Here is a 27,523-nt window from a genome sequence, read left to right as displayed (position 1 = left end):
CTTCCTCACTTCCTCGATCAACCGCTCTTCGTGCTGCTCCATCTTCGCTCATGTTTTTAAAAATGGCGGTCGTGAAAACAAAGCAAACCGGGAAAGTAGGGAAGCCGAAGTGCGTGTACAGCGGATGTAGAGTGGACCAATCAGAGCCCTCTTGTCTGCGAGGCTGTCTGCGGTGGTCACAATTTTTCGGAGGTGCGCGCAGAGCGTCTGCGAAGGGGGGGGCTTCGCAGACGCCATCTGCGACGCCATCTGCGAGGACTGGGTTGTCAGCATAAATTGGCCTTCACCAGGTGCCACATGTACAAGCATGAGCTTAAAGAACACAAGTCCCTCCAAAAAAAAAAATTCTTCCCGATTTGACACGAAGACCTCTGAATCGGAGTAAAACTTAAATGTTCCTGTTTTGCTTTTAAAACTGCAACAACTCTCAGTGCACCTGGTTGAAGTTCCTCCAAAAACTAGCACTTTTGTTAAAAATTACTTTTCTCCAACACCTCAGTAAAGATCTTCACACAAACACAGCCCTGCACAGTAGCTCAAGACTGATAAAGCGCTGATTCAGCAGGCCATTAAATCAAGCCAAGAGATGTAAATTGTGCACTTTTACTATTAATTTCCACCCGACTACCATCCCTGAAATGATGAAATCGACCAGGCAGATGATTCATTAGTGCTTGTTGCTGCAGTGGAGCCACAGGGATGGCGAGATGGATTATGGATGTGTGTTGAGAGGTTTTGGTGGGTTATGAGGGGGGTGGATGTGCATGCCACTATAATTTGTTTGCTCGAAAGTAACCTCTGGGGCTGTCCCCCTCCCCCCGCCCCTTGAGAGGTGGGGGCTGAATGCAGCTGCCTAACCCGTACAATGATCAACAAATTCTCCCTCCCCTTCTTGTCCAGGGGTATAAATTAAAGGTCTCCTGGCCTTGCATTCTGTTCTGCACACAACCGGGAGAGAGGGAAAGCAAGAGGAGCAAGGGACAGAACTAGCTGCAGAGTCAACATGAAGCTTGTCTGCTTGCTCTTCCTGGGGAGCATGTGCACCATTAACGCGGCTCTTCGTCTGCAATCGGCCACAGAGCCGCCAGTGCTTCTACACAATCCACGACCGACAGAAGCAAAATCGCGCTTTGCAATGCTGGATGATGTCCGACTGCTGGCTAACGGTCTCCTCCAACTGGGGCAGACCCTGCGAGACTTTGTACACAAGACCAAGGTGCAAATCAATGATATCTTCCAGAAGCTGAACATCTTCGACCGCTCTTTCTACCAGCTCTCCGTCGTGACCAGCGAAATCAAAGAGGAGGAAGAGGAACTCAAAAAAACTACTTCGTTCCTCAAGGCCAACAACGAGGAAATCCGGAACATATCGCTGGAGATCAACTCTAAGGTCAACAGCATTCTGCAGGAGCGCGTCCAGCTTCAGAGCCAAGTCGGGAATCTGGAGCAAAAGCTGCAAGGCCTGAGCCAAAGCATAGTGCCCATCGAACAGCTTCAGGAGATCGCCGCTCTGAAGGTAGGATGAGGGTGTGTGTATAAATTTGTATAGGACCAAACTGTAAACTGATGACATTTTTCCTGCAGGGTGTGATGGACACTCAAGAGAAGACCATCAAAGATCTACTCAAGTCTGTAAGAGAACAGCATCAACAGCTCAACTCGCAGAAAAACCAAATCAAAAGCCTGGAGGAGAAGGTAGAACAAAGAGAAAACGATGCAAAACATCTGGACTGACTGACAGGTTATTTCAGTTGTGTAACTAAGGCTTATGTTCTCTCGCTGTATTTCTTCACAGCTCAGTTACGACGCTCTTCAAGACACCGTTGAAAAAAATGGAGATTTGAACCTAGAAGCTCCAAACCTTCTCACATATCTGACAAGTAACTCAACCAACTCAAGCACTGAAACAAATGGTGAGTCTAAAAAACAAATTGGCCACTATGAAATGAAAGTTTATGCTGTTCGGTGCGATTTCCTCATAACGGCTTTGTTACAGATCTTCCCACAGACTGCAGTGACGTGTTCAATCAAGGCCAGAGGAAAAGCGGAGTTTACCCAATCAAACCCAGTCAATCCGAGCCATTCAACGTGTACTGTGACATCAGCTCAGGTACAAGAGAAAACACATTTCAACCAACACCAACAGTAGGAATATTTTTCTTTATAATCACTGGCCTGGGAAATGGTTATTAGCTCATCCGGCCAGCAGGCGATGAGTTTATACCCATGTGTTGTCCGTCGTCCACACTTTGACAAAAATCGCTGCTTCTCTCTCAATTCTGCACCGATTTTTATTCTTTTTGGCAGGAAGGTAGGTCTGCCTGGGGTGCATATGGCTTCTACCCAAATTTGCATAATTGCAGTTAATAATGAAGATATGGAGTAATTAAGCCCGAACAAGCAGTTTCGACACAAATCGCTTCTTCTCCCTCAATTCTTCACCAATTTTGATTCTTTCTGGCATGAATGTAGGGGTACCTAGGGTGCATATAACTTCTACCCAAATTTGCTGAATTATAATTATGAATCAAGTTATGGACTAATTAAACCTTAATGAGCAGTTCAACAAAAATCGCTTTTTCTTGGTGAACTCCTTGCCGTTTTGGATTCTTCCTGGCAAATAGGTTGGTATTCCTAGTGTGTATATAGCTTCAATATAGCGTATACAGTTTGCAAAATTTATTGCGCAAGGTGGCCCACTTTAGATCGTTCCTTCTGGATTAGACGGGGCCAGAATGAGCACCGCCGTCATTGACTGTCTCGTTTTATTCTGCACTGAAACCTAAATTTCCATTTAGGCTTTCATTTTTTTCACTACAAAAAACAAAACGACCTCTGATCAGCACCATGGACATTTTCAGCAATGTAAAAAATCTTTCAGAAAATGGAAAACGAATCAAAATTGCTCTCAAAAACCTTTTTACATCTTTCCCTAAATTACTGGCTTTGCAGAAAGAGCAGCCACGGTTATTCAAAGGCGAGTGGATGGTACTGTGGACTTTGATCAGACCTGGGACAAATATGAGCTTGGATTTGGAAATCTGGAAAGTAAGTAACCAACCCAATATAATGTAAATGTTCAAAATAAAGAAAAGTGGTTGAATAGTTGCAACCTGACTTGGTATACAGGAACAATTCTTGCAGATCCAATACATCAGGATCAGTTATGATCTGTTCATGCTCAAGAAATGGAAAAACACAATGAACGTCCAACAATATTGTTGGACCAGAACTAGAAACTGGTTTACCAAAGCACACATTTTCAGGTTTTCTTAAAAACTATCTTGGTGTAAAATAAGCAAGCCTGCAAACAATAAACAGTGCTGTTCATGTATTGCAGATGAATTTTGGCTTGGCTTGGCAAAGATCCACTCCATTGCCAGCCAGGGGGACTACATTCTCAACATTGAGCTGGAGGACTGGAAGAACGAGAGAAGATTCATTGAGTACATGTTCACTCTGGATGGTCCTGCATCTCATTACACTATCCATCTGACTCCTCTGTCTGGGAACCTGCCTGATACCATGAGCAACCACACTGGCATGATGTTTTCCACCAAAGATAAGGACAACGACAATCTTGAGGAGTCCAGCTGCGCTCGCATCTACTCAGGTAGCAACACTAAAATTTATGGATTTCACGTTGTCTCAGTTGTGTGCAGCTAATATTTCAACCAACAGTGTTTGAATATTATAGTAACTTGAGTTTTCTTTTTTCAGGAGGTTGGTGGTTTAATGCGTGTGGTGGCACCAATCTAAACGGGCGCTACAGCTGGATGCGGTCAAGGAACCGTGCTCCACGTAGGAAAGGGATCTACTGGAGACCGAACAAAGGGAGCTCTTACACCGTCAAATTCACAAAGATCTCCATTAGGCCTTTGTCTCAGTTCCAGTGAACCTGACTGATCAGGCAACTTGTAACCAATCAAAATGCTCACACAGGCAGCAACGACTCCTGCCCACACGAGCGTCCCTTTTCTCCGACACTCAGTCAAAATGAGCCTACTTGTCCTCGAAGCATGATGCAGCAGGAACAGTTAATCAACCTGAGCTCGAGCTTCAAATGTCAAAAGTCCAGATGTTGCATGTGTCGTCTTGCTACAGCCTTTTACTTTTTGATTTACTTAGAAAATTGTTTGGTGAGAATGCAAACAGAGCTGAATGCACTTCTGGAGTATTAACAGTGGCATATTTGACACTGATTATGCTCCAGTTTGGAAACTATAAGCTCTTTTTGCTACTATATACAAAACACCGACAGAAATCTAACTAGTTTCACAATGCATCCATGTTAAGTAGTTTTCACGTTCTTGTTTTTATACTACATTTTAACTTAATACCATATTTAAGCCGTGCTTATGTTTTGTGCTAGTCAAGAAACATGATGCTTTTATGTTACTGAGTCATATTGACTCCTGGTTACACAAAGTTACACAAGTTCAGTGTCAATATTTGTTTACAGATTTCTCCTGGTGCACAATTTTATAACCAAATAAAAAAAAATCCATTCAATAGCACAGATTTTGTCTTGAAATCACTTCACTCAAATAGCCAAGTAACAACTGACACAGGGACCTGTAGGGCAGATGCTGCACATAAACTGGCTAAGATCATTTGTTCATATAGGGAGGGAAAGTGAAACACGGCGATCCTAGTGGCAGCGTTCCTAAAGCCTAGGTCACAACCGGACGTACGATTTTTTGGCCATGCGACGTTTGGTGTTTCCCAAATCGCTGCGGTTTTTTTGTTCGTGGAGAAAGACGCACGTTGGCCGTAAGTTTGTCTTGCAACCTGAAAAACCGTAAGCGCCCGTAGAGTTTGTTTGACATGACAAAGAACCCCTGCGGCCGGTCTGTGGCCAGTCTACGGCTTGAAAATCAGCACGTCACACGCGCGCCCTCCGTGCGTTTCTTGCGTTTTTTGCACGTAGACCGGCCATAGGAGCACGTACGGCCGGTTGTGACCGAGGCCTAAGCCGAGAGCCATACTATTAAAAATCCCATAGACCCGATTTTTTAAAAAATCCCAAGAAGTTATGACGTGGAACTTGTACACCCCCCAAAAAATAATGTTGTATATGTTGGGATTGTCTACCAACTGTGAAAGTATCGGGTGAAATTTCGCTGTCTTTTAAAAGATCGAAATTGCGCCTAACCTGTCAGAAACGGACTATAACCAAACTGTCTAGTCAGAGTCGCTCATATTACGTCAGCAGTAGGCTTGATAAGTTTTGTTCTTCATACTAGCCCTTACGAGTGCTGACAGCTCTCCCTGTGAATAGCTGCAGTTGACTACATGCCCTGATCTGTAATGGTTATCCCCACAAGGGATGCATTTCTTATTGGTACAGAAATACTCCACCAACCACGCTATACAAATCAGCATGTTGATGTAGGCTGCTCGCCGGCCGCTACCTGCTACAGATTTGGAAAGGCGCTAGACTTGCGGTGACGTCACATACGCGACGTCAGGTCCGTGTAGTCTTTGATCAGCTTATTAAAAAACATTCAAAACAATTCAAATCGGTGGAAAAAATAAAAGTATGATCACCAGGATCGATAGAGCTGCCTGACATGCACAACATATGGAAGCCATCGTCTTAACTTTGAAGTGTAACCCGAAATGTAATTTTTTGAAAAGATATTCCCATTCATTTTGCCACAGAGGTTGGAACGCATCCAGTAGGGGGCGATGAGATTACTTTCCCTCCCTATAGTGAAGTTGTCTTTGAGGAGACATTTACTTGACATTTTTCAAAGGCGTCTCTAGTGTCAGTGCTTCGTGGGCATTCCACGGCAATAAAAATCATTATAAATGGATATAAAGTGCAACGTTCTTGCTCTGTAGTGAACACAAAATTGCTACCATTCGAGAAAACTGGGTCGAGAAAGAAACAGGAATGGATAAAGGACAGTTGATGAAACTGATGGACCGTTCGGGGTTCAAAAGATGGAGCCGCGAGCGCTATAGGCGCACAGACTCCTCTGACTCAGAGGCGTAAGCCTCAACGAGTAACATTTGATGATGATGACCATTACCAAATACTTTGATATAAGGGAATAAAATATTCGCGATCATCTTGGAAATTAATCAACCTCTGTCTGGCAACAGTAACTCGACATCCTGTTGGGTTGCATTCCACCAAACTATCAGTGATTATTTTCTTATAACAGCACACCAAGTGTTTTACACTTTCCTTACAGCACGTTAACTCTGGTTAACCATCAACAAGAGTTTCAATTAATTACCATTTAATCAACAGCTATACAAGTTACCAGGGTGCGATTTGTCGAAAAACCAGAAGGGGGGGGATGTTTTTTTTTTTAAAATCATGAAACGTCACAAAATTAAGGTAACAATAGGCTAACAGCTCAATAACATCCGATGATATCAAATGAATAACACTAAATGAAAACGAACACTAAACCAGAGATAGTAAATTCATCTTCCTATCTCTCTGACTAAATACACGAACACAACAAAGTTCGCATTGCTTGTCGCGTTGCTGTGATGTTTCTCTCCCTCCGGATTAAATGGACAGTGACTCGAAAATCATTAAAATACATGAATACTAAATGAACAGTTTGCTCTGATGGCGCAGTTCACATTGTGCGCAGCTTTCCGATTTAAACTGTTTTTTTTTCTCATCCTTATACTTCCTGTTTCATGGACTGTAACGGATTTGCTTATTTAGTAATTTTAATACAGAATTTACTTTGAAACTATAATCAGACACTCCAACGCCCCCCCTAAAAAAAAAAAAACGGCCGTGAAAAAGGCGGCATCCGCCAAAAGGCGTGCTATTTGCATCCCTGCATAGAACGCAAAGATATTGTTATTATCTACAATATATCTATTTGCTGGGGACGTTCGTGAACATCAAAGCTGCCACTTCGGGTCATTTTGAAAGTGAGTGCAATGTAGACCATAGAAAACTGTGTCACAACATGCCTGTCATGTCAACTTTTTTTTTGGTCTCTTTTTGGTCCCAAAAACCGGGGGGGGGGGAGGAATGATCCCCACCGTCCCCCCCACCCCCAGCAAATCGCACCCAGCAAGTTACACATATCAAATATTACATTTATAGACCTTAACAATACACTATCAATATAATTTAGCATGCCCAAGCAAGCAAAATATCAGCTTTGCTAACCACCATGAGAGCGACACATGCTTTATAGATGACCATGTCAACATAACCCCTTGTGAGGCCTTGACTAACAACCATATGAACCAATCAGTTAAGAAGCTGTAGCAAGGCCATGGTGTTACTTAACAGTATTTGGAAAGGTGAATTGAAAGAGATTGCTCAGTGGTTACAGTTCTGTGCTAAAAGTCAAATCCCAGGATGCCACACTGTTAGACCCCTGAACAAGCCAGAAAGAGGCTGATCCTGCACTCCGAGTCCAAAATAAATAAAACCTTGGGGTTCAAATGATGAAAAATATACAGTGCCTTGCAAAAGCATTCATCCCCCTTGGTGTTTGTCCTGTTTTGTTGCATTACAAGCTGGAATTAAAATGGATTTTTGGAGGGTTTGCACCATTTGATTTACACAACATGCCTACCACTTTCAAGGTGCACATTGCTGTTTTCTTGTGACACAAACAATAAGATGAAAAAACAGATATCTGGAGTGTGCATAGGTATTCACCCCCTTTCATATGAAACTCCTAAATAAGAGCTGGTCCAACCAATTCACTTCATAAGTCACAATTAGTTGATTAAGATCAACCTGTTCTGGAAGGACCCTGACTCTGCAGCACTACTAAGCAAACATCATGAGAACCAAGGAGCCTCCAAACAGGTCAGAGACAAAGTTGTGGAGAAGTATAGATCAGGGTTGGGTTATAAAAAAATATCCCAAACTTTGAATATCCCACAGCGCACCATTAAATCCATTATAGCAAAATGGAAAGAATATGGCACCACTACAAACCTGACAAGAGAAGGCCACCCACCAAAACTCACAGACCAAGCAAGGAGAGCATTAATCAGAGATACAACAGAGAAACCAAAGATAACACTGAAGGAGCTGCAAACATCCACAGCGGAGATGGGAGTATCTATCCATAGGAACACTTTAAACCATACACTCCACAGAGTGGGGCTTTATGGAAGAGTGGCCAGAGGAAAAAAAAAAAAAAAAAGCACATTTGGAGTTTGCCCAATGGCATGTGGCAGACTCCCCAAACACATGGAAGAAGATCCTCTGGTCAAATGAGACAAAAATTGAACTTTCCGGACATCATGGGAAATGCCATGTGTGGCACAAAGCCAACACCCTGAGAACACCATTCCTACAATGAAGCATGATGGTGGCAGCATCATGCTGTGGGGATGTTTTTCATCTGCAGGGACAAGAAACCTGGTCCAGACTGAAGGAAAGATGGATGGCACTAAATACAGGGCAATTCTGGAGGAAAACCTGTTTGAGTTGGCCAGAGATTTCAGACTGGGATGAAGGTTCACGGTCCAGCAGGACAATGACCCTAAACATACTGCTAAAGCTACACTGGAGTGGTTTAAAGGGAAACATTTAAATGTCTTGGAATGGCCTAGTCAAAGCCCAGACCTCGATCCAATTGAGAATCTGTGGCATAACTTGAAGATTGCTGTACACCAACACAACCCATCTAACTTGAAGGAGCTGGAGCAGTTTTGCCTTCCGGAATGGGCAAAAATCCCAGTGGCTAGATGTGCTAAGCTAATAGAGACATATGCCAAGAGACTTGCAGCTGTAATTGTCGCAAAAGGTGGCTCTACAAAGTATTGACTTTGAGGGGGGTGAATACCTATGCACACTCCAGATTTCTTTGGGGGGGGTCATCTCAATTATTGTTTGTCACAAAAAACAATGTGCACCTTGAAAGTGGTAGGCATGTTGTGTAAATCAAAAATGGTGCTAACCCCCCAAAAATCCATTTTAATGCCAGCTTGTAATGCGACAAAACACCAAAGGGGGGGGGGAATACTTGTGCAAGGCACTGTATAAACATTTTAAAGAGACCAGTTACAGGAAGTGTGTAATAGGTCTGTATTTGGAGGAGACAGAGTTCAGCTGTGGTACCTGTACGTGGTGTTAGGCACATAGATGTCCTTGGCTGGGAACTCCAGGATCTCCCTGGTGGGTCGTACTCGGGTGTCTGGATAAGGCTTGACCTGGAGCAGCTCTGGAGTCAGACAGTAGTGCGGGTTCTCAGGAGCGGGAGAGATGTCAATCTTCAGCTGAGCTATAAACATTAAAAAAAAAAAATGTAAATAAATAAGATACAAGTTTCCAGTGATCAGGGTTTCTGAATTGTCTCGTAGTTGCAAAACAAAGATATTTTGCCATGGAACAAATGCTTCATCGGAAAAAATTCAAACGCTGGGAAATTTCTCACCATGCACTTGACGAGACTGACGAGTTAATTGTACCACAAATTCAGCCACTTTAACTTTTACTGTCTTCAAACATATACCCTCACTGGCCACTTTATTAGAAACACTGGTTTTATGCAGTTCTCTAAAATCAGCCGATCCCTTGACAGCAGCACAACGCATAAAATCATGCTGATACAAATCAAGAGCTTCAGTTAATGTTCACGTCAAACATCAGAACGGGAAAAATTGTGATCTCAAAGTGCGACTTTCACTGTGGCATGGGTGTTGGTGCCAGACGGACTGGTTTGAATATTTCAGAAACTGCTGATCTCCTGGGGTTTTCGCACACAACAGTCTCTAGAGTTTACACAGAACGGTGCGACAAACAAAAAACACTGAGCGAGCGACAGTTGTGGGCGGAAACCCCTTGTTGATCAGAGAGATCGGAGGAAAATGGCGAGGGGTGGGTTTCCCAAAAGCCTCTTAACGCTAAGAGCATCTTAACGAGGAGACAGAGTGTTCATTGTGATGCTTGCTCTACCATTTATCGAGGTATTTGGGAAACCCACCGCAAATTGGTTCGAGCAAGGATGTAGTAACTCATATAATAACTCTTTAAAGGAACAGTCCACCGTACTTCCATAATGAAATATGCTCTTATCTGAATTGAGACGAGCTGCTCCGTACCTCTCCGAGCTTTGCGCGACCTCCCAGTCAGTCAGACGCGCTGTCACTCCTGTTAGCAATGTAGCTAGGCTCAGTATGACCAATGGTATTTTTTGGGGCTGTAGTTAGATGCGACCAAACTCTTCCGCGTTTTTCCTGTTTACATAGGTTTATATGACCAGTGATATGAAACAAGTTCAGTTACACAAATTGAAACGTAGCGATTTTCTATGCTATGGAAAGTCCGCAGTATAATGACAGGCGTAGTAACACCTTCGGCGCACTTCGGCAGCGCATTGATACGGAGCTCAGATATCAAAGCGCGCAGAAGGTGTTAGTACGCCTGTCATTATAGTGCGGACTTTCCATAGCATAGAAAATTGCCACGTTTCAATTTGTGTAACTGAACTTGTTTCATATCACTGGTCATATAAACCTATGTAAACAGGAAAAACGCGGAAGAGTTTGGTCGCATCTAACTACAGCCCCAAAAAATACCATTGGCCATACTGAGCCTAGCTACATTGCTAACAGGAGTGACAGCGCGTCTGACTGCGTCTGACTGACTGGGAGGTCGCGCAAAGCTCGGAGAGGTACGGAGCAGCTCGTCTCAATTCAGATAAGAGCATATTTCATTATGGAAGTACGGTGGACTGTTCCTTTAAACCGTGGTGAGCAGAAAAGCATCTCCGCATGCAACAGCAGAACACCACATTGGGTTCCACTCCTGCCAGCCAAGAAAAGGAATCTTAGAATCAAGAACAAGTTCCTATTAAAGTGGCCAGTGAGTGTATTTGAGATGCTTGACATTGATTTTTTTTTTTTTAAATATACACCTCAAACTACCCCGAACAGCATTTCAGTTAAATGCTATTTCTAGACTGTGTACGAACATAAGAATATATTTTTGACAGAAACCACAAAGCGTTTCTAGAAGCCTCTCTGAAAAGGATTTTTGCTAAATGCTATAAATGTAAATGCACATCTGGAAATTCGAAGAATAAACATGACGAGTGCTGTTACAGGAGAACGATCAATGGCAGGGTGGTGTGACGAGCCCCGACGTGAAGTCGACTCACGGTTACCATGTCAAAGTTGATCATTTTTACTTCGCATGAATGACACATCATACATATTTAATGTATTTGTGGCTGTTCCGCGCTGTGGGACGTCCGTTAAACAAGCTGTTACTTACATTATAGCAACTACAACAATCATTCACTCACCAGACTCCCCTTAGAGACCATGTTACTACAGAAATATTAGAGCGAGCACATTAACATAAACCTTGTGCTGAGAAATAATGTCAGAGCCACGGTTATAGAAAATGATTCTACACCTTGAGCAGCACATGAAATAGCGCTGTGGTATAATAGATGTTTTGAGGGGAAAAATGAATAGTAATGGCACAAGAAAATGAATGAATGTATCGTTTATTCAATGTAAACACTGCCAAATTTCTCTATTTGGAATCAGGTGCATGCCTGCTTGCACAGGCAGGGAAAAAAGAAAAAGTCGGCATGTTCTTGATCTTGAGGTTATACTGAGATGATCTTGTGCTTTGCCTGTGGACGGGGCAGGGCTCTACATTAACTGTTGAAACCACTTGTCCTGTCGGGCAAGTTGAAAGGAAATTTACTTGTCCGAAGAAATCTCATCTCATCTCATTATCTCTAGCCGCTTTATCCTGTTCTACAGGGTCGCAGGCAAGCTGGAGCCTATCCCAGCTGACTACGGGCGAAAGGCGGGGTACACCCTGGACAAGTCGCCAGGTCATCACAGGGCTGACACATAGACACAGACAACCATTCACACTCACATTCACACCTACGGTCAATTTAGAGTCACCAGTTAACCTAACCTGCATGTCTTTGGACTGTGGGGGAAACCGGAGCACCCGGAGGAAACCCACGCGGACACGGGGAGAACATGCAAACTCCACACAGAAAGGCCCTCGCCGGCCACGGGGCTCGAACCCGGACCTTCTTGCTGTGAGGCGGCAGCACTAACCACTATTACACCACCGTGTCACCCCCGAAGAAATATTTGAGGGAAAAATAAATAAATAAAAAACACAAATAAACTATTTGTAACCCAACAATCTTTATGGCATTTCTTTCCGAATTCACAACATATGCATAATATCTATGAATCAAAAGTAATCAATACTTGATATACTGAGGCAAAAGTTCAAAAATATAGTAAAACAGACCGATTGATACCATAATTCACCAATTATTATGCTGAAGTTCAGAAGCAATATATCCCAATAGAGTAGAAATTATGAACATAAAATTTTAAGAACAAAATAACTATACTATGAGATCCAGAAACACTAACCATTATATATACGGTACACAGATCAGTACTCTGTGAAGTGAAGACCTTTGATGATGATAATAGCTCACGTACTCTTACTCATAAGGCACGTATCGATGATTCATGTCAGTTATCGGTCCTTGTACTACGACTATGCAGTAGCAGAATTTCATTCAAGCAGTTGAATGTCTTTTCACCTTTTAAGAGTCAAATGAAATTATTCTATCCACATTCACTGGATATGAGCAATCGCGCGCTCTGATTGGCTACTCGACTACTAGGCTATCAGCTCATACACCGTGAGCAGAGAAAATCAAAATGGCATGTTGCTGAACCAACCGAGGACGAAATAAAAACTTGACTCGAAAACACCCCCCAAAAAAAGTGTTAAGTATTTAAAAGAAACAGAAAAAGCTAAAAAATATTTAGTCTTTCTCCCCCCAAAAAAAGAACAAAAAATCTCCTGTTCCACACTCCAGCCCAGTCAGTGGCGGTAACGCACCTTTAAGCTGATTTGCCAACTGCCAAAAAAACCCAAAAGAAGGAGTAAAACCCCAAAAATTAAAAAGGGCAACAAAATATGGAATGAAAGTATTTGATGGTAAGAACATCTCTTTTTTTTTCCGCAAGAATTATTATTATAGCAGCATTTTTCACAAATTGCGACTGTCATTTCACCAGTTTGCTGACATTCTAAGCGCAAACTATTTTGCTGGACATTCTGTATCAAATTTGTATTTATCGGCTTTGCAAAAAATCAAAATAAAAATGCTCCGTTTCTCAAAATCCCGTGAATGTGGACAGAATAAAACAGTTACTCCACTCAAATCTCGTCGTACATGGCTTATAGCCGACTTGGCACTACACGCCTCGTCAGCTATCAGCTCAAGTACGAGACTAGTTTGTGGAATCCCTGCTAAATATTCAGCGCTCCATCGGATAATCTCAGAACTGAATCTAGCAAATAAACAAACTAAAGCTTTTAAAGAGTTTTGACAGAGCACAAAACAAGTTCAGTGCTTTAATGATTTATCATAAGCCAAGCTGGTTCACTTATTAGGAAGTCTAATGGTGATGATACACGGGGCAACTTTTTGGGCAATGTTGCCGAGCAATGTTGCTGGGCAATTGCGTTTTGACTCTTTTCTATTGAGATTGGGCAACATTGTTTCTTTCTGAATGGTTTTGATAATCTCTGGCAACTTTTTGAGATAAGCCAATCAGAACGCGAGTATCGAGTCATGTGACCTCCGGTGAGGTTCGGATCAGAAATTTCAAACAAATATGGCGGCCGCTGTGTCAGTGGAGTGAAGAGATGGAGAGACTCCTCATCTGTTTTTACGCCAGTAAGTTATTTTAATATTCTATATGGAGGAATTTACCTCACCAAAGCTCTAAAAAACAACAGACAACTTGATTAAATGGTCACAGCAAAAATTAAGACATCGATTTATTTTTAGCTAACTGTAAACTGCCGTTGCTAACTGTTGTTGCCCATTGTTAGTTGCCCTGAAAAGTTGCCCTGTGTCTCACCTAGTTGCCCGTTGCCAGCAACATTGCCCAAAAAGTTGCCCCGTGTATCATCACCATAACACATTTAGCTATAAATTCTGCAAAAACAAACCCCAAACTCTATAACTAAAGCTAAAATGATGAAAAGCTGAAAAGGTCAACTTAATGACTTTGCTTTCTGTTAATGAAATCTGTTTTAGCATTTCAGAAACACATTTTCACTCCATATCAAAAAGGAGAAAAAAAAAAAACAGTCTGTCACGGATATCTGTACTTTAGCCTGGAGTTTTAGTTACTGAGTCGACTTTCCCCCCCAAGCCCACCTGTTATAGGTCTGAGTCTGCGCAACACCGAAGACGGCCGCCTCATATCAGCCAAGAACTTGTAGAGATCCTCATCGCTTAGCCGATCTCCTTCCTACAGCAAACAGAAACGTGCATTTAGTCGGTCATCCGAATAATAATTTTAAGAATAAAGGCAATGGAGCATTGGGTTGATTTAAGCAACATTTAGCCTAAACATTATTCAGCATTTTAAAGGAACAGTCCACCGTACTTCCATAATGAAATATGCTCTTATCTGAATTGAGACGAGCTGCTCCGTACCTCTCCGAGCTTTGCGCGACCTCCCAGTCAGTCAGACGCAGTCAGACGCGCTGTCACTCCTGTTAGCGATGTAGCTAGGCTCAGTATGGCCAACGGTATTTTTTGGGGCTGTAGTTAGATGCGACCAAACTCTTCCGCGTTTTTCCTGTTTACATAGGTTTATATGACCAGTGATATATGAAACAAGTTCAGTTACACAAATTGAAACGTGGCAATTTTCTATGCTATGGAAAGTCCACACTATAATGACAGGCGTACTAACACCTTCTGCGCGCTTCGGCAGCGCACTGATACGGAGCTCAGATATCAATGCGCTGCCGAAGTGCGCAGAAGGTGTTAAGGCCTCTGCACGCTCTTGCGACAAGGCTTTCACAGACAGCTTTTCGCAGACAGTTGTAATTTATTGTTGAGCGGGGATAATAGGCGTGCGCGATGTTATTCACCGGCACAACGCAAGGGGGCGCGAAGTCGCTAGGAGTAGTTGGTGGGTGTGCTTAGTGGAGTGTTTATCCTCCAGTTACTTATGACTAGAACTTTTTTTTTTTATAATGACTAGAACTGGAGTCGTATAGATGTACGTACTTCCTCAATCAACCGCTCTTCATGCTGCTCCATCTTCGCTCGTGTTTTTAAAAATGGCGGTCGTGAAAACAAAACAAACCGGGAAAGTAGGGAAGCGGAAGTGCGTGTACAGCGGATGTAGAGTGGACCAATCAGAGCCCTCTTGTCTGCGGCGCTGTCTGCGAGGCTTCTGTGGTGGTCACAATTTTTGGGAGGTGCGCGCAGAGCGTCTGCGAAGGTGGGGGGGGCTACGCAGACACTGTCTGCGACGCTATCTGCGAGGACTGGGTTGTCAGCATAAATTGGCCTTTAGTACGCCTGTCATTATAGTGCGGACTTTCCATAGCATAGAAAATCGCCACGTTTCAATTTGTGTAACTGAACTTGTTTCATATCACTGGTCATATAAACCTATGTAAACAGGAAAAACGCGGAAGAGTTTGGTCGCATCTAATTACAGCCCCAAAAAATACCATTGGCCATACTGAGCCTAGCTACATTGCTAACAGGAGTGACAGCGCGTCTGACTGCGTCTGACTGACTGGGAGGTCGCGCAAAGCTCGGAGAGGTACGGAGCAGCTCGTCTCAATTCAGATAAGAGCATATTTCATTATGGAAGTACGGTGGACTGTTCCTTTAAAAGCAAGCCTCAAGCTTGCCAGGAAAAACTTTAATGCAAGGTCAGCAAATATGAGCACTTCATCTACTGTATGTACGTAGCATATGTGAACCTTTACGCTTGACCGTGACGTCAGTTACAGTGAGCTCCTAATGCAGACTTTGACACCTCGCATCAGTGAAAGCTGACCTGTTTGAAGAAGTTGGTGACAGTGAGTGTAGCAGGCCTGAAGCTGGTCAGGTTGCAGTACTCATCCCCACTGGTGGTCCTCTCTAAAGAGCGTCGACCCACGATGCTGGAGTTCCTCCGCTCAGACCAGGAACCCTTCCGCTCTGCATTAACATGGAGCAAAATCAAATCCACACAATTACAACTCACATCGAACACGACTTAAAGGTAGACTACCTTTCAGATTTTTTAAGCGTAGGTCATAAAAAGAATTCCCCCAACACCCAATTATTTTTGCTTAGTGGACCGAAATCGACTGAATTTGAATCACAGACTTCCAATTTTATTAGTTTTTTCTAACAAAACAAATTTATTTCCACGTGACCCTAAATTCTCTGCTATTTTTTCCTGCTTCACCATGACCCAATTCAAGATCATGCATGACGTGGTGGGCTTTCCCCATTCACACAAAGCATTGTGGGATACAAATGTGAAACAGGAGAGAAAAAAGGAGGACGCGAGTATGCAAATGAAACGTGAAAGACCGACTACAGTAACGGAAAGTGAGAAGACAACGTTATGTTGCAAAGGAAAGGAAACGCAGGACCAAACTAATAAATAATATGTCCCTGCTTGTACTCGGTGTAATATGTATACTGCTCCTACTTATTCAGGTGACATTGGGCATACCTAACAACCTGTGTTTTCTTCCCCTCCCCCCCACCCCAAATCTGTCCCTCTGAGTTACATGGAGTCAACAGGAAATCTTTTGGTGGAGACGGTGGGGACCTCGACTGGCTATCGTAGCCTGCAGGGAATTGGCCGTCAGACATTCTGTCGCATGTCCCAGACCCGGTGAAATGTAACTGAATTGTCTTGGCCAGCCCTAAGGGTCCCATCTGCATCTCATCATTGCTGAGGAGTGTGCTCCCATCACCCAATCAAGCATCCAGCCAGAGCAGGTCATGATATATTTTTTACCATATTAACATGCCATTGTTGTGTGTTATGCCTGATGTAAAGACTCTCGTCTCTGCGAGCCTACCACACAGATTTAATACTTGTCATTTTTAGGGCATACCTAACAACCTGTGTTTTCTTTCTCTCTCTTCTCCCCCCCCCAATCTGTCCGTCTGAGTTACATGTTGATCCTGGGATTGAGATGCTGGCCTCTTCTGCCCCTCGGACCTGCTTGATCCATCCTGGTGCCCTGTGTCTGGTCGGAGTTTTATCGCACCGCTCCTGTGAAGGATGGCCCCATGAGGACAGTTGAGGGTTATACCTGTTAAAACTGTTAGTATTATAGTCAGGCTGTCTGTTGTTGCCCAAATGAGGATGGGTTCCCTTTTGAGTCTGGTTCCTCTCGAGGTTTCTTCCTCATGTCGTCTGAGGGAGTTTTTCCTTGCCACCGTCGCCACAGGCGTGCTCATTGGGGATAGATTAGGGATAAAATTAGCTCATGTTTTAAGTCGTTCAAATTCTGTAAAGCTGCTTTGCGACAATGTTTATTGTTAAAAGCACTATACAAATAAACTTGATTTGATTTGAAATATCGGCGCTCAGCGAGCACCTCGGTGTGATCAGCTGTTCGTTTAGCGACAGAATGATGGAACTGGAGTGCACGGTCAAAGGTAAACCTGTAGATGGCGATAATGCAACACTGGATGCCAGCTGCCGTAAAACCCAAAAGATGAAGAAAAAGAAGACAACGAAGATAAGCGTGTGCCAGTGGCGGCTGCTGGTTTTTAAAACAGGGGAAGCCCATTTTACGCATTCATCGTAAAATCTGTAGGCCGGATATCAAAGCATAGAAAAGTGTGCCCCATTAGCACAGTGAACTAGACAACCCTACCTAGTGGCAGAAAGTATTTTTGCTTGTACATTTCATGTTATAGTCTGGCTTGCCAGGCTAGTGCCTCATATCCTTAATCAAACATCCAAAAATCACTGGCTATTCAACGAAGAGCCTTGAACATCATACCCTGATATGCAACACAGAGTCTTTAACACAACACCCAGCTGTGCAACACATCCTTGAACATCTTCTGCAACACAGTCTGGAAATTCATAACCAGGTAGGCTATGCAACACACAGAACCTTGAATATCATACCCAGGTATAACCTATAACACAGAGCCCACCATTCTCTTAACATTACTGAACAATATACACACTTCAGATTCATGAACATGAACACTATTTATACACAAATTCTGCCCTCCGCTCCTTTTCCAGAAAATGGTCTGTGACCCTGTCATACCAGCTGGTTGTGCTTTCCAGAGACTTTACCAATTTCTGTTAGCAGCTAGCACTGCAGATCCCAATAAGGCTCAAGCTAGCCTACAACCAGATTGAACTACAAATGAAATAAATGAGTGAATTCACGAATGATCAAACTGATAGAATGGATGAAAGTTAACGGAGCACAACGAGTAATATTTACATTTATTTACAGAGTAATGTACAGAGACATCAATGAGAAGAACCGTTTATATGAAAAGAAATTCGGACAGCACTTTGGCACACGACTGCACTTTCTCGACATCCGCTAGAGACTGACTGATCATACTTCTGTGTTCCTCGCCGAAGTACCGCCCTCCTCATGTCTTTCAAACACTACCTCCAATAATCCTTTATCAGCCCGGCTTCTTGTCCCTCCCACTGTCTCGTTTAGTCCCAGAGAAGCCCGGCTTCCCTGGAAGTGACGATTTTGTTGATTTTAACCAATAACAACTAGCCGAAATTGGCTGTTCAGAGCCGTCTCGTAGACTGCAACGGATACCCGGCTGCCAGTCAGTGTTGCCAGATACTGCTGACGTTTTCCATCCCAAAATATATTCAAAACCCGCCAAAATGCACTTAAAACCGCCCAATCTGGCAACACTGCTGCCAGTCCATACAGCCCATTGAAATAAGAAAGGTTACAGCCTGGCAGCAAAGGTGATTCTCATAGTGAACTGCAAGTTCGTCAGACATCACTCAAATAAGTTACAGGATAGTTATGAACATAAATACAATCTTGGGCATATATTATGTTATGCAAGTTATTGTTTTAATGAGAATTCAACGTCGTAGACGCCGCAGTTTGGGGAGAGAATTTTAGGGGAAGCTCGGCTTCCCTTGTTGTCTCTGAGAAATCGCCCCTGGCGTGCGCGCACGGACTTCCTCTGTCTTCTTGAAGCGAGCAATTTCATGCGCATTATTTGCTAGAGAATCCCCTCAAATTGAATAACTCTCAGCCACAGAATGGCCTGGGGTGTTTTTTTTTTTTTTTTTTAGATATTACAGAAATATACACCACGACCAAATTTCAGAGGGAACTAAAAGTTCACTGATTTTATAAAATCGAAAGGCCATCTAGTTTTAACCTCTCCATTAAAATTCTAGTTTATAAACAGGTCAAAGATGAGACGTGTCCTTCCTGAATATGAAGCCAGAACATTTTACAGTCAAATCACTGATTAACATGCAGCAACTTTATTCCATTCTTCCTTGTCTGTTGGCACAAATATATTTATAGAGGGAAAAAAAAAATTCTACACGCAAAACACTGGACGTGATTACACCTTGGATGGGAGGCCAATATACTGCAAGCAGGGGTGTAGTGGGCGTGGTACGCGGGGGTACGCCGTCCACCCACTTCTCCCGAGGTGACAATTCCCTGGGGGAAATTGAGAGAGGATGCAGTGCGCGAAGCAATTTGGTCAAGCATGTTTGCTGGCCGTGAATGTGTGACCTGCTATGACGCTACAATGATTGTGTGTGCTTGAGACAGCAGCCCCTCCCCTCTCTGCTCCCTCACTGGCCCCAGTCGGCATGGCGACGGGCCTGAGCAGGAGCGCTGAGTCACACAATATTTTGTCAGTTTTCTGCTGTTTTTTGCTCAGGAGCAGGCCTCGAACAACGACAAATAACTCGAAAACGAAAGCAGCTATTCACAAAATTCTTTCACAGTGAGCGCTACAAGGGTCTCCTGAATACACTGATGTATTTTTTTGTCTGTAGTGTTAAAAGTGAGGACACTAGAGCGAGTTAAAAATGAGTGACTTTTCTGTCACGTTTATAATGGGTGTCAATGAGGCCTCTCGGCTGCACTCTCCTCAGTTTGAGGCTTCTCATTCAAAAACTGTAAATCCTATCGTTTAGGTAGACACATTGTGTGAATCAGGACAAGTGTGACTACTACTTTTGAGAAAATCATGTCTGTAGGGTGAAATTTGTGGCTGAAAACACAGTTTAAGCGAGAAAGTTTGAGCTATTTTTTCAAGCTCTCTACACTCTAACTAAACGAGCTCCACTGGTGTGTAACGCAATAGACACCCATTATAAAGCCGGATTTTCTCCCGGAACCCACATGGCGTTTGAGCCGGGACTGATCCGAAAGTGTAGAACCTAGCAGAAAAGTTGAATGCCAGATTCACAGAGAAGTTTTCCTACGTTTTAGAGTTTGAATCACGTCTCTAGGTGAAAGCATGCCAGAGCAGCGGATGTTTGAAAAAGTGCTTTTTTTTTTCAATTAATTCCATAGAAATGAATGGGGTGGAGCCGGCCCCCGCCTCCGCGGTGGGGGAATGGGGCAAGGGAGAGGAACAGAAGGAGAGACAGAGAGGGGAGGGGAGAAGGGGAGACGTCACGAATCGCGTACCCCCACTTTAAAAATCTCCACTACACCACTGACTGCAAGGCACCATGCACACAGTCATTCACACCTTGTGGCAATTTAGCATAACTAATCCACCTACTGGCATGTTTTTGGGAGGTGGAAAGAAACCAGAGAACCTGGAGGAAACGCACACCAGGGGAAGAACATGTGAAACTCCATACAGACAGTAACCCGAGTTGAGAGCTGAACTTACGAACCCTGGAGGTGTGAAGCAGCAATAAGACTTGCTATACAACTGTGTTCTCTCTCTTTGTAATTCTATTGAATTTTTTGATGTTTTGAGAATGCTTTTCATTTTTGACCGGCATCTGGGGAAAACAAATTATTCTATCCACATTCACTGGATATGAGCAATCGCGCGCTCTGATTGGCTACTCTACTACTAAGATACAAAATGGCGACGCGTGCTACTGAACCAACAGAGGACGAAATAAAAACTCTCCTTGAAAATAAGACCCCCAAAAACACACAAAAAAAAAGCAACAAAATATGGAATAAAAGTATTTGATGGTAAGAACGCATCTTTTTATTTTTCAAGAATTATTATAGCATTTTTCACAAATTGCTACTCTCATTTTGCCGGTTTGTTTACATTCTAAGCAGAAATGATTTTATCGGACGTTGAGTATCAAGTTTTTATTTATCGAATTTGCGAAAAATAAAAATACCCCGTTTTGGCCATGGCACATTTAGATTTCTATCAAAACTAATCATCCATCTTCAAAGACTGTCATTATTCTCTCCACATTCACTGGATATGAGCAACTGAATGCTCTGTTTGGCTACTCTGCGACGAGGCCATCAGCTCGTATACCGTGAGTAGAGAAAAACAAAATGGCGGAGCGTGTTGCCGAATGAACCAAGGACAAAATAAAAACTCGGAAACAAAACTCAAAAAAATAAAATAAAATAAAATAATTAAAATCAACAAACTATGGAAAAGTTTTTGATGGTACCGCAAGAACGTATCCTTTTTTTTTTTCAAGAATTAATCGCATTTTTCACAAATTGCTACTGTCATTTCGCCGGTTTGTTTACATTCCAAGCCGAAATTATTTTGTCGGACGTTTTGTATAACAAGTTTTTATATATCGAATTTGCGAAAAATAAAAATGCCCCGTTTTTCAAAATCCAGTGAACATGGATGGAATAAAACAGTTATTCCACTCAATCTCGTTATACATGGCTTATAGCTAACTCGGTGCTACGCGCCTCGTCGTGTATCAGCTCATGTACGACTCGATTTCTTGGAATAACTTAAATATCTCCAGGCACACAGCTTTACCACTTTACCACTGACAGAAGCAATTTTTTTTTTTGAGTCCTTTACTCCAATTGCAACTGGTGTTCCAAACCAACCCCATCCCCTCCGTCAACACTACGTACGAGCGGCTCAGTTCCGGCTGGGGGCGGAGCTAAAAAAAAATACACATGGAACTCTGAAATAAAACTCTGCATGGCAATACTGCCAATCAAAGATTTGAGAAGGCATTTTTAAAAATAATTTTATGAGTATTGCAGAATATTTCAAACTGCACCTTCAAAGCCAACACAACACTTCAGATGTGCATACTGATTTTGGATATCTGATCTTAAAGCTCGCTTATCCATGTACATCAAGTAACCATATCTAAATGACTCTTTTCAATGCCACTATTCAACCTGGACAGTGATGTAACCATTTAAGCAGATCAAAGGTGATTAGTTTTATTGCAGTTGTGCAGGCGAACCTGGCAGGCCCATTTCCAGCTCGGTGTCTCTCTCCAGACTGCCAGCACTGTTGACGATATTCATCAGATGGATGGCGGTCCAAGCAAAGGGCATCCTGTAGCGACCGAGCCTCTGGCAGAACTGCTCAGACTGAGCTCGCAGCTTATCCAGCTTCTCCTTGTTCTATAAATAAACATTCAAAAACAAATGAAAGAACCATGCCTTTTCACAAGCAGGAATGACAACGTTGGTGGACTTATTCATAAAAATTCTTACTTTTGCTGCATCTGACTCCTTGAAGACCATGTAAGGCTCTGCACATTCTCCTATGTCCCCCTGCTGTAGGACCTTTTCAAGCTACACACACAGACACACAACAATTTTTAAAAAACGAGCAAGAGCAACTGTGTATTTCAACTCTCATGCCCTGTCCACTATTTGCAGTTGATGAACAACATACTGGCTTCCCATCCAGAATATATGACAATAGGACAGCAAAAATATTGTCGAACCAAGCCAGTAAAGATTAGATTAGATAGAACTTTATTTATTAACGAGAACAGAAAGATTCATTAATATTATACGACAGTCCTGGTGAACACTCAGTTCTGACTGGAGAGGTGGTGTTGGCTAATTTTTCTCTTTGAGTCTGTGAATAAACCCAAAACTATTGTACGCATGTTGAAAACGTGTAGCTGCTCACACTGTCCGGTGAAAGAGATGAGATGAGAACTGAAGTTAACCTGACCTTTATGACCAAGAAAACATCTTGGGAGGGGTAGGTGATGGAGAAGATGGCAGAGCGGGCCAGGGTGGAGATAGCAGCTGACTGGATGTGAGGACGCAGCATGGCTTTGGTTTGCTCCGAGTTCAGGTCAAAGAAAAAGTTCTCGGATATCTGAAGAGAAACAAAAACAGAAGAGAATGAGAAATTAAGAATAAATGTAAAAGCCTTGTTTAAAGGAACAGTCCACCGTACTTCCATAATGAAATATGCTCTTATCTGAATTGAGACGAGCTGCTCTGTACCTCTCCGAGCTTTGCGTGACCTCCCAGTCAGTCAGACGCGCTGTCACTCCTGTTAGCAATGTAGCTAGGCTCAGCATGGCCAATGGTATTTTTTGGGGCTGTAGTTAGATGCGACCAAACTCTTCCGCGTTTTTCCTGTTTACATAGGTTTATATGACCAGTGATATGAAACAAGTTCAGTTACACAAATTGAAACGTAGCGATTTTCTATGCTATGGAAAGTCCACACTATAATGACAGGCGTACTAACACCTTCTGCGCACTTTGATATCTGAGCTCTGTATCAATGCGCTACTGAAGCGCGCAGAAGGTGTTAGTACGCCTGTCATTATAGTGCGGACTTTCCATAGCATAGAAAATCGCCATGTTTCAATTTGTGTAACTGAATTTGTTTCATATCACTGGTCATATAAACCTATGTAAACAGGAAAAACGCGGAAGAGTTTGGTCGCATCTAACTACAGCCCCAAAAAATACCATTGGCCATGCTGAGCCTAGCTACATTGCTAACAGGAGTGACAGCGCGTCTGACTGCGTCTGACTGACTGGGAGGTCGCGCAAAGCTCGGACAGGTACGAAGCAGCTCGTCTCAATTCAGATAAGAGCATATTTCATTATGGAAGTACGGTGGACTGTTCCTTTAACTCTTTACCCCTTAAAGCAGTTGCTACAGCCACCCTTGTACATGTATATACTGTTCACCCTTAGAACATATTTTACAAGTCTAAAGACAAGGTTTTAGACAAGGCGTCATACGTCGTCATTATGGGATATACACGGGGTCGTTATTGAGGGGTAAAGAGTTAAGGAGGCCTCTTTTCAATGGTGACTGCTGCCCTCTAGTGTTAAGCTACTGAGTCTGTTTTATATATTATATAAAAACAAACAGTGGCACGAAGATATGAAATTTATCTTTGAGTGGAGCAAAGCAAATGAGTGAAAATATTTTCAACATGAGAAGATAAACTTCATAGCTTTGTGCCACCACGTAATGTTCATTATATTATACAGACGCATCCACAAAAACAAAAAATACACAGGTTAATCAAAAGAATTTTAATTTTGAACCGGTTCACCCTTTTGACAGCTTGCGTTGAGTCAGCAGGAAAATGCTGGGAGTGACGTCATCAAAGTGAAATATCAGAAAATGTGGCGCTCAGAGCCGGGATGTAAGAAAAACGTGAACTTTTTTGAACACGAGAAGAGAAACTTCATATCTTCAAGTCAACGTGTGATGTTCTTTTTAATTTATATAGATACAATCGCAAACAAAAAATACCCAAATTTATCAATTTCCTCTTGAGTGACAAAAAGAGATGATTTATGCCATGGTTTTGAATCTGCATGTCCCACACACCCCAAACAAACAAACAAAACACACACAAACACACAGGGTGTTTCAAAAAATTTTGATATCATTTTACAATCTAATAACTTTGACAATTCTCGTTCAATTGACCTCAAATTTTAACAGCATGTGTGGAAACAGGTCAAAATTTTATGTTTAATGTTTTTTGTTTTTATCTTTTTAGGTATAGAAATGCCATTCACTGGAAAAGAAAAGGCGTTGTGTGTGTTAGAGTCGAACAAGACTGTGCAGCATGCATTTATGAGAGAATTCTCTAAAAATGCACCAACTGCAATGCAGATTTGGACACGGCACAAAAAGTTCCAAGAGGAACGCGTCTGTGCAGCAGGGCGAAAGGATCTGGACGACCACCAGCATCGGAAGAGACGGTCGAGTGGCATCGCAAATATTGAAAATTTGTGAAACTGTTCATGGAATCCACATACCTTTGAATTTCTCATTCACATTTTGAGGAATAAATCTTATATTGCTCAACATTAAGCCTGTTCGGTTTCATTTGCCTAGACTATGTAGTTTCTAGGATATTTACATCTCAAATATCAATTTTTTTTTAAACACCCTGTGTGTGTAATAAATATTCTCTCTGACCAAACATAAGATAAAAAATATAAAACAGTATGATTTTTGTTGTTTGTGCTCCAGCATTATTGCAATAATAATAAACCATACAACTTTAAAAATGGCCCTTCAATGCAACACTTCAAGGAGAACTTAAGTCATTTTCAAACTTACTTTATTTCTTAATTAACATGTTATTCAATTACATTTTCGGTTTTAGTAACCTTATATCGGAACTCGTATTGGCAACTAATCACAATTAAATATTATACTTATCGGCCTATTCGGTTTTTAGCCGTGTTGAATTTAGTTCGTTTGGTCCACGGCAGGCGTCGCTTATCCGCGCGATCTTCACGAGACTTGTGCGAGACTTCGAAACGTGAAGTGTCAGCCAGGTGTCAGTGCCGCCATTTTGAAAACTGTTTTCCAAACGAAATATTGCACAAAAACGAGTTTAAATGACGATTACTGCCTACTTTTTTCAAACTTTCCTGATTGCTATCAAAACAAACAAAACTTCCACCTTGATTACATCAGCATTCGAAAGACGGCTCGTGCGTCTTTTGACAACGTTGGCAGATGTCGGTCACTTTGATTTCCGCTGTACGTTTTACTTCCGTCCTACGATGTCTCGCACAGGTCTCAACGAATCTCGTTTACGGCCATCGCTTTGACATACGGACTGATATATTACAGAGCATATTTCAAAACACTCATAACTTGCTCTAGCAGTGACAAAATAGCTCTCAAAAATGCATTCCAATATTTAATAAAATGAGAAATAGAATTCTGATGATAAAAAAAATTGCCTTCAGTTCTCCTTAAATAACTTGGATTATGATCAATTTTACCAACTTGGCATCAGCAACAGTGTTCTTATCGAAAGCGCAGGTCTAACAGCTTACCTTTTTCTTTTCTTTGACATCATATAAAGCCAAACTTGCAAATATTGGCTCGATCTCTATCTCAAACCTGAAAAGCAAGTGTAGTTCAGTAGATTATATTGTGCTCGAGTGGTGAGAAAAATGTACAAGATGTTTTTAGAACACCATCCTGCACTTACTTCAGGGACAAGCACTTGACAAGCAGTCTCTGGCCAAAGTGCTCTTTTGGAACATCAGGAACACAGTGACGTTCGATTGGCTCCTCCTTTATTTATTTATATATATAAAAAACAGTAACAAGAAATAAGAATGAAACACAAACAGGCAGCTTTGACACAGGGAAAAAAATTTGCAAAATACAGAGTAGCTATGTCACATGTACTCACAATCCTTTAGGAAATATACTGCATGTTTTTATAATCCTTAAACTCATCAGAAAACAGGAGACAATTCATTTTTTGTGTTTCACATGGACATTTGTGTGTCTCATTAAGCTGCAATTTCATCGAAAGCAGCAGAGCAACATGTGAAGCTACAATTTCATGACTTCTAAAGCTGAGAAGGAAGTAGCAGAGATCATTGGTGCCTTTGGTGATTGGCAGATTAGCACAGTGTGTACAATCAAGTCCAACAGGCAGCATGTAAATAAAACCCGGATTAGTGCATTTTTGAATGCATCTAGGTGTAGACGCTACAGATAGCTTCTCAGCGAAAGTACAAAAAGTCGGACCATACACGCCGAGAAACTCCAAGTGAAATGACCGCTTTGTGACTTGCAAGTATGACCGTGGGATTAGTCACTAATAGTACTGTTAAAGGTTTGTCACCGAACACATTAACCGCAGTTGATGTTTAACAGAATGAAGTCACTAACACACCTCATCGAGTGCTGGGTGCAGGGCGAAGAGCTCTCGGTGCCGGTTGGCTTTGCGTTGCTCCTCGTTGTGCCGGTCGATCTCCTCATTCGGCACTCGGTCCAGCAAGTGAGGGAGCAGAGCATCAGGCTGGGAGTTCTTCAGGTCAAATATACTGCAAGCCCAACTACCCCGAGGAGTGTCATCTATGGACATGGACCTGCGCTTCAGATCATCCTGACAAATGCACACAAATTATCCGTTATCCAAGCAATTCACATTTGTATGCTGACCTCATGGTGAATGGAAACACCAGATCAGTGTGAGCACGCGCACGTGTGTGTGTGTGTTGCCCCTTTTCCACCAAAGCAGTTCCAGGGCTGGTTCGGGGCCAGTGCTTAGTTTGGAACTGGGTTTTCTGTTACCACTGACAAAGAACTGGCTCTGGGGCCAGAAAAAACGGTTCCAGGCTAGCACCAACTCTCTGCTGGGCCAGAGGAAAAAACCGCTTACGTCAGCGGGGGGGCGGAGTTGTTAAGACCAACAACAATAACAAGACCGCCATTTTTAAGCGACGAGAAGCAGCAGCTGTACAAACGCGAAGTCATCCATTATTATTATTGTTGTTGCTGCTGCTTCT

General features: G+C 42.5%; 2 protein-coding genes across 20 annotated transcripts in view; one reads left to right on the top strand and one right to left on the bottom strand.

The window, feature by feature from the left end:
• The window catches only part of dock7 (dedicator of cytokinesis 7), a 251,625-nt gene that overhangs the window by 128,019 nt on the left and 96,083 nt on the right, over nucleotides 1-27,523 (bottom strand). For all 19 annotated transcript variants that reach the window (XM_060919936.1, XM_060919938.1, XM_060919940.1 and 16 more), the window contains exons 6-14: nucleotides 26,908-27,120; nucleotides 26,209-26,294; nucleotides 26,051-26,117; nucleotides 22,938-23,087; nucleotides 22,466-22,546; nucleotides 22,210-22,372; nucleotides 15,838-15,980; nucleotides 14,187-14,280; nucleotides 9,071-9,233 (exon numbers count right to left, since the gene is read on the bottom strand). In XM_060919936.1, coding sequence (XP_060775919.1) covers nucleotides 9,071-9,233; nucleotides 14,187-14,280; nucleotides 15,838-15,980; nucleotides 22,210-22,372; nucleotides 22,466-22,546; nucleotides 22,938-23,087; nucleotides 26,051-26,117; nucleotides 26,209-26,294; nucleotides 26,908-27,120 — 1,160 coding nt within the window. The remainder of the gene's footprint in view (nucleotides 1-9,070; nucleotides 9,234-14,186; nucleotides 14,281-15,837; nucleotides 15,981-22,209; nucleotides 22,373-22,465; nucleotides 22,547-22,937; nucleotides 23,088-26,050; nucleotides 26,118-26,208; nucleotides 26,295-26,907; nucleotides 27,121-27,523) is intronic.
• Nucleotides 949-4,514, top strand: angptl3 (angiopoietin-like 3). The gene is made up of 7 exons (XM_060918350.1): nucleotides 949-1,516; nucleotides 1,585-1,695; nucleotides 1,796-1,913; nucleotides 1,997-2,110; nucleotides 2,953-3,048; nucleotides 3,341-3,613; nucleotides 3,721-4,514. Exons 1-7 carry the CDS (start codon nucleotides 1,004-1,006, stop codon nucleotides 3,894-3,896), a joined length of 1,401 nt encoding a protein of 466 aa, XP_060774333.1. The 5' UTR covers nucleotides 949-1,003; the 3' UTR covers nucleotides 3,897-4,514.

This window comes from Neoarius graeffei, chromosome 4 (assembly GCF_027579695.1).
Source record: "Neoarius graeffei isolate fNeoGra1 chromosome 4, fNeoGra1.pri, whole genome shotgun sequence".
Taxonomy (NCBI): domain Eukaryota; kingdom Metazoa; phylum Chordata; class Actinopteri; order Siluriformes; family Ariidae; genus Neoarius; species Neoarius graeffei.
This window is presented reverse-complemented; position numbering and strand designations above follow the sequence as displayed.